Here is a 14,105-nt window from a genome sequence, read left to right as displayed (position 1 = left end):
AGCAGGCAAAGAAGCAGTTGAAGAAAAAGGGTTTCCAAGTTATAATCCTGCGGTTGTCCCAGACTTAAATCATTTGTTAAAAGGTACACTGGGAAAAAAAGAAAAAAGGTACACTGGATGATGCTTCCACTTTAGGTGAGAAGCAGAGATGAGATGATTACATTAACCTAGCTCAGATGCTGTTAGAAATGCATCACTTTATAATGCATGCTAAGTGCATAGGTTAAGGTCTGGTTAATGCTTTAGCAACATTATCAGATTACTATTCATGCCTAACTGAGTCCAAGATACTGAGGTGTACAGTCACCTAAATATTCAGTCACCATGGTGCAGGAAAATGTTGCCTGCCCCTGACCAGATCTCAGAAGCATATAACAACCCTATCAAAGGCAGAGGGAAAGAGAGATACTTCTAGATGCTAATTTAGAACTGTGAAAGTGTGTTACGATATATGCGTCTATCAAATAAAGACTGGGAAATTTGTCAGCTCTAAGAATGAAACTTTGTACTCTATCTTTACTTAATATCTTTATAGTTTTGGAACCCACGGTAACCTTGGCATACATTGCTTGTTTATATGTATAGTCCAAGATAAAATTGTACTGTTTTACAATAAAGGGCCTTGAAGTATTAACACAAAAGTGAAAACATTTCATCTAGAGACAGTATTGAGAAATAGTGGTTTCGGGTTTTTGACATTCTTGTAGCTTCTTAAGATAGACATCAGAGTGTACAGCATCCATTTTTACAGGCCTTGTTTTGGTAAAATGACCGTCTGTGGGTCTTTCTGCTGTCTTAAAATCACCCCGCAGTCCATTTGGCTTAGGGAGGGTGCTATAAAAATACGAAATTAAAACTAACCTTTGTTTGCTTCGATCAAGCTGATCACAAGGACAGTCAGGGACTTAGGTCTCTGTTACTATCATGCTGCGTCCCCCTGAGCACCACAGTCCTTTTTAACTGATACCTCGGTTTTGTAATTGTCAACATCCACTTCATTGTCACCTGAGGGGGATCTCTGGGTGGCCCTAGTATGCTTCCCAGGGCTCTGTCTGCCCCCCAGCTCTCCAACGCTTCACTGTACCTGTACTAGCCAGAGAACATCCATGCATTTGATTACAGCTTCTTTTAAGCAACCAAAAAGGATTAGGGAGTTTTCCAGGTGGCGCTAGTGGTAAAGAACCTGATTGCCAATGCAGGTAGACGTAAGAGACATGGGTTCCATCCCTGGGTCAGGAAGATCCCTTGGAGGAGAGCACGGCAACCCATTCTAGTATTCTTGCCTGGAGAATCCCATGGACAGAGGAGCCTGGGAGGCTGCAGTCCATAGGGTTGCACAGAGTCAGACAGGACTGAAGCAACTCAGCACGCACGCACAAAAAGAATTGAAGATAAGTTGTCCAAAGACTTGATTAGAGTGAATCTAAGTGTCACAGGCTTAGTCAGTGTCCCAGAAGAGGGTTTACAAAATTTGACTCGCTCTGCTTTCAGGTACTTTCTGAAGATCACTGTGTTTGTTCAGGGCTCATCATTCTTGTGTCCCAGGTGACAGACTACAGCTCTCAAAGACCCTTCACTGGGTCCCACAGCATATATTAACTGAAAGTAGGATCCTGGTGGTCTGCCTTGACCTTCCAGAGTTCATAATTAAGATTCAAATTAACTCCCAATCACCAGCATCACCCTGCCTCTCAGGCATTAGTATGAAAACACACACAAACTGAGTACAGCAGAATTATTATTTTGTTTAAGGGATCTAATGGTGAAAACTCAAAATTGCACATCAATGCTAAGCATCATAAATTAGAAACTATCCTGTGACTTTTCTTGTCATTAAGGCCAACCACATGATTTTCATCCCTTTCTAAATTGAGAGTGGTGATGCTAACAATTATAGCCTTGAGGAGATGTAATTCTAATTCAGTGCTTACCCATCATTTGAACTTAACAAGTATATTAATGCTCTAAGGAGAGGGAAGGAAATATAAATAATGTATAATTTCTTGTATCACCACAAATCTAACATTTTCCATCTAACCTACTTTTGCTAACTTTTGCTGTCTGTACCTAAATTCTGCAAATTCTGGGACAGTGCTGCCTACATGGAAAGCTAACGGTATCATAATATCTAAATTGGTTTTTGGCTTCTGGAATGATACTTAAAAAAATCCTAAGATATGATAGAATTACTCTAGTTTTTTTTTTTGATGCTGCAAAAACACTTTATTGTTTCCCTTTGGTCCATGCCTTGAGAGAGGGCTCCAGAGTGTTAAAAAGCTGCCTAGTGGCTGCAGAGAGGGGTTTCAGGCAGCTCTGACGTTAGGGGGACTTCTCAATGGCCACTGGTCTCCAGAAGTTCCTAGTTGTGCTTGAGGGTGAGCCTTTCAAAGACATATTTGCCCAACCCAGCCTGGGGACCAGCCAGCCTGCGGAGGTGGGCCGGTTGGTCACCCATCTTCTTGATGATTTTCACCACCTCATCTAGAAAGTGGTTCCCCAGCAAGTCACAGATGTGGGGGTCTGCGTGGGCAGAACCCAGGCCATGCAGATCCCAAAGAGCCTGACTCAGGTTCTTCTCTGTGAGAAAGGCCACTTCCCTAGCATCCTGGGTTTTACCCCCACTCATCTTGAGACAGCTTCTGCACATCCAGAAAGAGGTGGTGGCTGCCGTACTGATTTTGTGTTTTCAAGAGATGCTTTGCACCCTCACCCTTCTCCTTGGCCAATTCGCAGGAGAAGGTGGCCCATACCCTCCAGAGCCACATTGTCACGGTCGAAATAGCAGTCCAGAGAGAGGGGGGTGTAGAAGACCCGCAGATGCATGTTAACCAGGCAGTGAACGGCGGCCTCCACCTCAGTGGCATAATTCTGACACACTGAGAGCTCATGGTTGATCGTTAATAAGGAGTTAAGCTCAACAAATGGTGGCTGGTCCCGGTGATAGTGGACAGCTGCGTGGCTGATGCCAAAGGTTGCGACTGGAAAAAAGGTTGGAGGGTCGTCAGAGGCTGGGGCAAGGGGCATCCCTGGATCTGTTCCATCCAAGCACTGTTGAAGCAAGAGACAGATCTGTGGGACTGTTGAGTGCACTTCAAGAATTACTCTTTTTAAATAAAGTCCAGTGGAATGTGGGTAAGAGGGGCCAATATGATTTTTGTACTTTCCAAAAGTTAATAAAAATATTTCAATTTTTTTCTTTTCCCCAACATGCTCTTGGAAGTACTGTAAAGAGCTATTCTAATTTAAAGAGCTATTCTAATGTAAAGAGTAATTTAAAGAGCTATTCTAATTCCTATGCTTTTCCTCTAAACACCTGTCTAAATCTACTGAATTTGGGTGGAGTCTTGTGCCTTTCCTGTTACCCTCTTGAAATTGAACAACAGGTTTAATTTGGAGCCATCAGTGCAGTTCATGAGCTGACTTGTGGCTATTCCATGTGTTATGGGACCTTCATTATCATGGGCAGCTAATCCTTTGTGGGTGTATGTTATCTTTGCCTCCCGAATCCAGGGTGGTTTGGAGGCAGAGCTCTGAGGTTATTTTGGTTCTGTTTAATATATGTAACTGCTCTAAGTTTGAGATGGACTGAGCTGGTGTAGACAGTTATGAAAGTCACAATGAAATTCGTGTTCACCTTTCTTGTTGAACCAGACATGCACTCCGTGTTCTCCCCAGAGTCAGTTTAGAAAAGCCCATAGTACTTTAACCCAGACTGATCATACACATGCCCTCCTTGTAAACACAAGTTAGAAACACAAAGAGGAACATTTCATCTCCTCTCCTTAGTTTTGAGTGAGGTGCTGTAGGGAAGGAAGCAGCTGGCCACCAGCTGGAACGAGTTACAGATCAAAGACATGTTCAACTGCTGGATTTTTTTGTTTTTTATTGAAGTGAAGTTCACATCACATTTTAAAGTGTACAGTTCAGTGACTTTTAGTTCTTTTACAGTGTCATACAATCACCCCCCTCTATCTGGTTTTAAAACATTTACATCACTGCAAAAGGAAATCCCATCTCCCGGTAAGTTTGGCTAGTGGGTCTTGAAGTTAAAACTTAACAACCTTTCCCAAAATATCCACTCTCCCCTGAGAGTAAACTGAAGCATGGACAGAGAGGCTTGACTCCAACAGTATGGAAATTAGCAGTTCTAGGATTCCAATTCCTTTATCCCTTACTTTAGGACATTCAGATAGCTGCTTTACAACACTGCGAGTTTGAAACGGAAGTCGTTCACTTCACTCTGTACTTTATTGGTCAAATCCACTGAGATTAAATGAATGAGGAAGCTTTTGTCTTTTTTTTTTTCTGGTTGCTTTATGATTCAGATACCTGTTTTGTCCGTAATGAATTGGAATTAATTCAACTAGATAGGCAGAGCGCCTACTGTGTTCACAGCTGAAATAGACTTTTTCATTAACATATGATTTAGGGGGTGAAGTGAATTACCAGCACGTTGTACGTAACCCAATGACATGACTGTGTTACAGTGGTGGGAGGTAAATGAAAGGAGACTCTAACAGATCTGTTGGGAAAACAAGGATTTTGGAAGTTTGGAATAGTAACAGGAGTGGGTAGAGGCACTATTAAACATGCGAGGAAAGGCATAGAATGAGATAGTGAGCGTGGACGTGGTGTGCATTAGCAAAGGGGGCTCATCTTGTACAGAGAATCAGTGCAAAAAAAAGGACAATAGGTCAGTCTAGTTATGGAGAAGCCCTTGAAACAGACCAAATGATATGAATTTTATATTTTTGGCAATCAAGTACCAAAAATGATTATAAAATAAGAGAAAATAACTTACTGGATGAAAAGCATTTTGAATGTATAACAAGCAATAATAGTCTGTAAATTTATTACAATCCTATGAAAATATCCTAGCAAGTTCTTTGGTAGAGATTGATAAGATAATTCTAAAATATATTGCGAATGTATGAAAATATATTGAAAAGGAAAAGAGTTAAGAATCACCAAGACAGCCTTGAAGAAGATGAATAAAACTGAAGAATGATAGTGAGACATAAAGCTATAATAATTATGAGAGTGTTATATTAACAAAAACACCACATGAGTCAGTGGAACAGAATTAGAAGCCAGAAACCCCTCACGATACATGCCCGACTCTTTGTGACCCCATGGACAGTAGCCTTCCAGGCTCCTCTGTCCACAGAATTCTTCAGGCAAGAATACTGGAGCGGGCTGCCATTCCCTTCTTCAGGGGATCTTCCCAACCCAAGGATCAAACCTGGGCCTCCCGCATTGCAGGAAGATTCTTCACCATCTGAGCCATCAGGAAAGTCATCAGGGAAACGGAAATTAAAGCTGTGATGAGATACCGCTAGAAAGGCTAGGAGACAGTGGAATACAACGCAACCCTGAAAAGGGTCAGCTCTTTCTGCCTGCATAGTCACAGTCGTGGAGGGAGTAAGAGAGGCCAGACACAGAACAATACATCAGGAGAGACTCTATTTCTGGAGAGTTCAAAACCAGACAGAAACATCTATGGCTTTGCAGGTCCGCCCCATGGTAATCTCTGGAAAGGAGGAAGTCTGTAACAGAATGAAGTCCAAGGGGATTGCAGAGTCCTGGGAAAGTTCACTTTCTCAGTCTGGGTGCAGGAACAAGAGTAATACAGTTTGTGAGAATTCACAGAACTATACACTTACTGTCTCCTCTTTTCTAGATGTATATACATATTTCAGTATCATAGTTCACTTTAACGGCCATTGGACATGATGACATCCTGATATTAGGGAAAAAAGAGGGTCTGTTTTTTGGTTTTAATACCTCTTGACAGCCCACTCTGAGGAGGCACTCGGCCTCCAGCAAAGCCTGCGGAAGAGATGGGAATCATGCAAGTAGGGGTATACTGCAAACTATGAAATATTGGCAACTATAAAATCAGTGATTCTTTACTTGGGTCATGATTGTCCCTCCTGTGGAAGGGCTTTGTTTTTTTTTCCTAATGCATCACTGAAATCCCAAATAAGAATTTCTCCTGTCAAGATTCTAGCTAAGGACTTCCCTGGCATCCCAGTGGTTAGGACTCTGTGCTTTCACTCCAAAGAGCATGGGTTCCATCCCTGGTTGGGGAAGCTGCATGGCACAGCCACAAAAATGAAGAAAAAAAAAGATTCCAGCTAAAGAGCAAATCATAAAATACAAAAAAAAAAAGAGAAATACAGTGTATAATTGTGATGACTGTTAAACAGGAAATAGGATGCTATTCAAAGACAGCAATAGAGTTTTGTTTTGTTTTGGTTTTTGAATGAGTAGTCATGAAGGTAATGGCACTCCAGTACTCCAGTACTCTTACCTGGAAAATCCCATGGAGAGAAGAGCCTGGTAGGCTGCAGTCCATGGGGTTACGACGAGTCAGACCCAACTGAGTGACTTCACTTTCACCTTTCACTTTCATGCATTGGAGAAGGAAATGGCAACCCACTCCAGTGTTCTTGCCTGGAGCATCCCAGGGACGGGGTAGCCTGGTGGGCTGCCGTCTATGGGGTCGCACAGAGTCGGACACGACTGAAGCAACTTAGCAGCAGCAGCAGCAGCAGTCATGAAAGGCCTCTCTGAAGATGAGGCAGTTAACCTAAGGCTCCAAGGAGGAAGAGACCCATCTCAGGAGAGCGAGGAGAAGAGCATTCAAGACCTTGAGAGAATAGGATGTGCAAAGGCCGTGAGGCAGAAAGCACTGGGGATCCTGGAGTGATTGAAGGCAGGGATGCAGTGAGCAAGAAGGAAGCCTGGTACCAAGGGCAGCCAGGTGTGAGAATGCATGAATACTGTAAGGAGTTTGGATTTTATTTCATAGGCAAGAAGCCACAAAGTATTATAAATCAAGGGAGTGAGAGGATCTGATTTATCTTTTTAAAGGGGTTTAAGCAGATACTACACGCAGTAGACTATGAGAGCAATTCAGATAAGGAATTGGTTGTGACTTAGGTGGGAGCAGAGGAGACAAACAAGATGTTTTGGAGGTGAAAGCAGTTGTATTGCAGGAAGGGGGACCCCTTCCAGAGTCTGAAAGTGGGCTCTTGTCTAACACAGAAATGAACTGCCCGAAGAGACACAAAGCAAATGCTTGGGAAGCGTGTGTTAGCTGGGCCATTCAGAGACAGAGGGATGCAAACTGGACTGCATAAGAGTTTCCCTCACCACACCCACTCCTATTCTTTGCAAATGTCTCCAAGATAGATTCTTTAGGTAGTTGGGTCCAAGTTTTTTCCTGAGTCTTTTGGGCCTTGATTGTTCTCAGCTCAAAATAATCTGCATGCCAGAGACCTTTTGGAGTAGGAGATTTTGTTCTCCTACCTAAGCGTCCCGCGGGAGAAAGGAATTAAAGCCTTGGCAATGAACAAGGCCTGGGAGAGATTGTGAAGAGAGAAAACAGGGTCTAGAAAGAAGCCCTGAGAAGCTTCCAATTTTAGACCTGGGAAGAGGAGAAAAGTAAGGAGAGGGCAACGGCATAGAAGCAGGTGACAGATTCTTCCTGTCTGTATGATATGAGTTTGCGATTAAAATGCAGCCTTGTTCCAGACTCAGGGAAATTTGGAATGGGAGGAGTCACGTTGAGGAAGAAAGTGATGAATTTTATTTTCAACACAAAATTGTGGACTCAGAATTAATTGCACATACCCCCGCCCCGCCGCGTCCCATCAGATTACAGACGAGCCTGTTGAAAGCCAGATCAATTAATTTGTCCCGGATTAATTAACTTTAAGTTACTGATGCAGATGATCTTAAAGTCAGAAACTTCTTGACTTTCAGTCTGGCAATGTCATTTTGAAACTTAGGTTAGAAGGCCCCCTATTTGTTGGTTAAATGACTTCCAAGTGAGCTTGGCTAAGTGCCATGATTCCTCAGTGCGAAAAACTGCACACAGGAGTGTGATTCCACAGTCCTTCCCTCAGGCTCTGATGGATGAGATTCTCATGCTCCAAGAGGAGATCAGCGAGCTGCAGTCGGCCCTCGCGGACGAGCTGGTGTCCGAGTCCCCAGAGTCCGAGCCAGCAGAGCAGCTGGCCCTGCAGTCCACGCTCACCGTCTTGGCGGAGCGAATGTCCACCATCAAGATGAAGGCATCCGGGAAACGGCAACTTCTGGAGGTAACAGGCCACCCTTGGGGGTGCCCCTCATGTCCAGATTAACTCCTGGGGTTGGGTTGACAAGTGTGTCCAGCTACTTACGTGATTGACGTGTCTATGGTTTCCCACTCAAAAGAAGCTGGTATATTGTGAGTGCAGGGCCTCGTGAATAGAGCTCTGAGTCAGTGTGGAACCATGAATGTGTCTTTTCACCCGTTTCTGACTCATTTCAGGCCTGCAGAACTGAGGCAGCGGAGAGCCAGTACTGGGTAGACATGAGCTTTGTGGGGAATAATTGTAGAAGGTTTGCATAATAGTTTGCTATGTTTAAATAAGACCATTTTTATGAATAGCATTGCTAATGCTGTGAAAAATAAATCCTTAGTCACTGGAAGCCAATTCAAGCACGTTAATTCATGAGAATATTCTTGCAGTTCTGGTTCTCATGTTAACTTTAATACTTAATAGATAAATGTTAGTTACACTACCATATGTGTTAAAAATAAGTTATTTTCCTTTTGTTGTTGCTGTTCTCTTACATTTCCTCGCCTTAAACATATATGATGTTCATATTGTTGATCCTATGAAGTGTCTGTGTCCTTGTATCTCTAGGGTCTGGCAGCTTCTCTAGCACAAAATCAGTTATTGCTATCCGCTTAACATTATTTTATTTAGCTGCAGATTATACCATAATTCAATTAACCTTTGTCCTATTGTTAGGGACATAGGATATTCCCAGTTTTATCTGTTTTAAAGCTGATCAAATCATGTATCCATATATTTTCCTGTTTTGGAGAAATTTTAAATCAGTGTTTCTACTCTAATCTCTAAACAATTTAATGAAAATTAATTAAAAATAATGGATTTTTGATAAAATAACTTTTAAAGTAAAATACTTAGAGTATCTTAATAATTAACCTTTTAATTCATTGATATTGTCCCCAGTCACTCTGTGAAACCCATGTGGAGTTGTGAAATGAAGTGATTGGCCTGGATTTTAAAAAAAATATGGATTATTTGCCATCAGGAAAGAATCCTCAGAGACCTATCCAAAGTTTTTGAAGTTTTGCCTTTGCTCTAGAAAGCGACAGCACTGGGCCACTCCTTCCTGTAGGAGATCAGTTGCCTGAAACTGCATGGTTCTGCCCTTTTAGCTCAACCAAGTATGTTCTTCAGTTGCCATAGTCCCCACTAAACCCTACAGTTTCCTAAACTTTGAAGTCAAGTTACCTACTGTCTTACACCATTGACCGGTTTCTGTCATCCACATTATCTGCCTTGTTCTGTAGGTGTATTATTTAAGAAAGGATAACTCCAGGCATACGATCACTGTAGGAGTTTTAAAAAAAATACTAATCTTGAGGCTCACCTCCTGAAATTCTGATTTACTGGTCTGTACCGTGGTCTAAACACTGGGGATTGTTTTTGAAGTTTCACAGGTGGTTCTGGTGTGCAGTCAGGGCTGGGAACCATTGCTCTATACATTGAATGCTGGTGATTTTGCCTCAGGATGATCTGTGTTCCATCCTACTTAATTCATCAGGAGAAACTCAACGATCAGCTGGAGGAACAGAGACAGGAGCAAGCCCTGCACAGGTATCGCTGTGAAGCTGATCAGCTGGACCACTGGCTCTTGAGCACGAAGGCCACTCTGGACATTGCCCTGGGGTCACCCAAGGAGCCCATGGACATGGAGGCCCAGTTAGTAGACTGCCAGGTACAAAAATGGTCTCAGAGGAGTATGCCAACATCATTAGGCAGACTTTTTAGAAATGCATGTTATTGGCTGCACTGAGTCTCGGTTGCAGCATGCAGAATCTTCCGTTGGGGAGTACAGATTCTCTAGTTGTGGTGCATGGGCTCCAGAACTTGTGGGCTCCGTAATTATAGCACACGGCCTTAGTTGCTCCTTAGCACATGAGATTCTAATTCCCTGACCAGGGATCTCAGGGGGCTTCCCAAGTAGCTCAGCAGTAAAGAATCTGCCTGCCAATGCCTGAGCAACAGGAGATACAGGGTCGATCCCTAGGTTGGGAAGAGCCCCTGGAGGAGAAAATGGCAACTCACTCCAGTATTCTTGCCAGGATAATCCCATGGACAGAGGAGCCTGGCGGGCTACAATCCACGGGGTTGCAAAGAGTCAGACACGACTGAGTACGCATGTACACACACTTGACCAGGGATCGAACCCACATCCCCTGCATTGCAAGGCCAATTCTTAACTGCTGGACCACCAGGGAAGGTCCCCCAAGACATGTTTTTTAACTACAGAAAAGTACAATGGTAACGAACTGTGGTATGGATATGTGATTTTTCACAATCCATATACTTTACATATTTAGGAGAAAAACAATATCTTATAAAAGCTTAAATGAAATCCAGATGTGGGCTTAGTCTTTTGAAAATTTTACCAAGAGTATCTACTCTTTAGAAAATTTTCAGCTTCCTGAAGGACATTTTTTTAAAGACTTGTTTTTCAGTCACTCAGTCACGTCCAACTCTTCGCGACCCCGTGGACTGCAGCATGCCAGGTTTCCCGGTCCTTCACCATCTCTTGGAGCTTGCTCAAACTCATGTCAGATTTATAGTATCTGTTTTGGTGGCTAATAAGGAATATAAGTACCTTTGCACAGAATTAGCATCAGTGACTGTGGATAAACAACAGAATAGGTGGGCTGTTGAAATTTTGGTTTTAATTTAGAAATATTATTTGGAAAACTTGGCAAAACTGTAGTTATAGGCAGGCAGACTCAACATGGGAAGGTTGTCTTCTGGGGCAGAGAATTTCCTTCCTCAACGTGTGGTCTTTAGCAATTAATGTAAGGGGTAATGACATCAAAGTTTTTACTGTAATATTATTTTCTTACCTCCTTATTATGGAAACATTCAAGCACATGTATAAAGCATAGAGAGTAGATGCTGAAGGCCCTTGTACCAGTCATTGACTTCAAAGAGTATCATCATAGTAGACATTACACTATGGGTGGGTGAAGTTTGTTTTAAAAGCTTTTTCATTTAACCAGCAAGTCTCTAGAAAACCCAGTCTAATCTGCAATGTTAAATATCAGTGTACATGACTTCATACATGTGGGACTGAAAGAAATATGCATAGCCATAAATTATGAATGCCATCTTTTTTCTTAATACATAGTATATCATTCTGGTCATCCCTTATGATTTAGATTTTTTACTATTAATTATTATAATTTAGGTTTTTTAATTCTTTGTACAACTTAAACTATTTTATTTATTCATTTGGCCATGCTATGTCTTAGTTGCACCACGTGGGATCTAGCTCCTGGATCAAGGATCAAACCTGGGCCCCCTGCATTAGGAGCACAGAGTCTTAGCCACTGGACCACCAGGGAAGTCTGTGGACAATTTATTTATGTGTCTTCAAAGCATTTCTGCCTTGATGGTAGAGAATAGAGAGCCATGTGCCAGTGTTTTCTATTTATTGTATCATCTTTTCTAAAGTTACTTTTCTGAAAAGAGACATGTATTTTTAGCATTGCCTTCTAGCACTTGAAATTACCACATGTACTAGCATTTCAAAATTATGTTTCATCATTACTGCCACCTCTTCCTTTTTGATATCTCTATTTTTATAGTTATACATAAGATGCATAGTTGAGATAATATATTTCAGGACTCTTACAAAGTATTGAAGTGGTACTTTGGCAATATTTTTTCAAAACTCAGAGCCTATGAAATCACACAAATATGTGATAGTTCCTCATGCAAATAAATCTGGCATTTGAGCCAGTAGTATAATCATAGCTGTGGCTATTATATGGAATTAGGGTCCTGTTATGACTTTTGGGGCCCAGGGTACTTTGTTTCCACGAACCTCTCTTCCTCTATAGAAATACTAAAAGTTATATTTGTATTTTGTAACTGCTTTGGGTACAGAGGCTAATATAATCTAGGGTAGATTATCGTGGGTGCCTGCTAAGTTGCTTCAGTCGTGTCCCACTCTTTGCGAACCTGTGGACTGTAGCTCACCAACCTCTTCTGTCCATGGGATTCTCCAGGCAAGAACACTGCGGGGAGTTGCTATGCCCTCCTCCAGGAGATCTTCCCGACCCAGGGATTGAACCCACATCCCTTATGTCTCCTGGATTGATAGGTGGGTTCTTTACCACTTGTACCACCTGGGAAGCCTGAGGTGATATCATTACATATTAGTTATTATCATAATCATTTTTTCCTCTGGTTTTAAAAGAAACAAAAGACATTTTCTTGGGCCCCTTGAAGTGTTAGGGGCCTTCAGTTCTGTGACAGCCATGCCTAATGGAAAAGGCAGTCCTGCACAGAATATTAATTCCTCAAAAGTAATCCTCAGGAAATGATCCTTTTAGGCCCATTTCATGAAAAGTTTCACTCTTCCTTTTATTTCTAGGTTTTGGGATGTCACTTAGTTCTTAGAAGCTGATGGTAGTGATTCTGATTTCGTACAATCTTTTCTTATTAATATATAATTGAATATAAACTAAAAAGTACATTTCAAAGAGTTCAGACTTAAGGTATAGAAAAACAGAACAGTTTCTGTAGAAAATAATATGGCTGTTATTTGTTTTGGTTGACTTTTTTAGTTTTTCTATTTTTGGTTTTTGTTTTAAATCTTGCTTGGGAAGTGGGGAGACTGTTTTCACTTCTTTCCTGGATTTAGCCTCCATTTTAGAAAAACTCCTTGTAACACTAGAAAGTGAATGTGAAATTCTTAGGAAAACTTTCAGAAATGTGAAGTTAAAAATGCGTTAGATAAAAACAGGGGAACTTCCCAGGTGGTCCAGTGGGTGAGATTCCACCCTTCCAATGGAGGGGGCACGTGTTCAATCCCTGACTGAGTATCTAGGATCCCGCATGCCAGGTCACATGGCCAAGAAAAAAGACAAAAATAATAAAAATCAAGTAAAAGAGCACTAGTCTGGGAAAACTCCCTTTAAAACATTTTTCTTTGAAAAAAAAAAAAGAGTCCTTTTTAAGTTGACACAAAGAGCTGATCATGTGGTGTCTTCACTGTTATTAGCCACAAGCATAACGTGTGAACATGCATTCCATACATGCTCAGTCACTCAGTCGTGTCCAGCTCTGCGACCCCCTGGACTGTAGCCCTCAGGCTCTTGGCTCTCTGTGATTCTGCAGGCAAGAATACTGGAGTGGATTGCCATGTCCTCCTCCAGGGGGGGTCTTCCCAAGCCAAGGACTGAACCTGGATCTCCTGCATTGGCAGGTGGATTCTTTTACCATGGGGAGCTACCTCTAAGACTAAAATAACAGAACAGTCATAATGGGATAATGCTAAGGCCTGGTCTTTTCTCCTTATCTGTTGGCTACATAAAATGTGCTTCCCCTATTTTTTTTTTTTTTGTATAATATCTAATCTTAATAGAAAAATCAAGAGGTTCAAAGAATTGTTAAAACCTATATACGACTCTTGAAGGTTGTATGAAAACTAGGGGGAATAAAAACAAACCTGGAGGCATGTTGTTTTGATGAAAGACTTCATGAAGCAGTGGGTTTCTGTGTGAGACACGGTCTTTGCAGAGGCGCCCAGGCTGTGTCAGTTTCAACCTTATTTCTGTTGTTCTAGAATATGCTGGTGGAAATAGAGCAGAAGGTGGTGGCCTTATCAGAGCTCTCGGTCCACAATGAAAACCTGCTGCTGGAGGGCAAGGCTCACACAAAGGATGAGGCCGAGCAGCTGGCAGTGAAGCTGAGAACCCTCAAGGGGAGCCTCCTGGAACTGCAGAGGGCGCTGCAGGACAGGCAGCTCCACATCCAGGTGAGGCTCCAGCCACGCCCTGAGCATGGCGCTACAGGGAGGCCATCTTTGCACCAGACTGGCCTGCCCTCTGAGCACGGGATACATGAAGGGGATGGCTGGGGAACAGCACATACTTATGTATGTACCTGCTTCACACACATTCTGGCGTAGTTTTTTGTTTGTTTGTTTTTAGTATTGATTCATTGGCCGCTCTGGGTCTTAACTATAGCACTCAGGATCTTCAGTCT

The 14,105-nt window shown here is 42.2% G+C and overlaps 1 protein-coding gene across 1 annotated transcript in view; it reads left to right on the top strand.

Moving 5' to 3' along the window:
• SYNE1 (spectrin repeat containing nuclear envelope protein 1) overlaps positions 1-14,105 on the top strand; it is a 408,382-nt gene that overhangs the window by 235,262 nt on the left and 159,015 nt on the right. The window contains exons 95-97 of the mRNA XM_052645623.1: positions 7,902-8,108; positions 9,631-9,804; positions 13,684-13,875. Of these exons, the coding sequence (XP_052501583.1) occupies positions 7,902-8,108; positions 9,631-9,804; positions 13,684-13,875 (573 nt within the window). The remainder of the gene's footprint in view (positions 1-7,901; positions 8,109-9,630; positions 9,805-13,683; positions 13,876-14,105) is intronic.

This window comes from Budorcas taxicolor, chromosome 9 (genome assembly GCF_023091745.1).
Source record: "Budorcas taxicolor isolate Tak-1 chromosome 9, Takin1.1, whole genome shotgun sequence".
Taxonomy (NCBI): domain Eukaryota; kingdom Metazoa; phylum Chordata; class Mammalia; order Artiodactyla; family Bovidae; genus Budorcas; species Budorcas taxicolor.
This window is presented reverse-complemented; position numbering and strand designations above follow the sequence as displayed.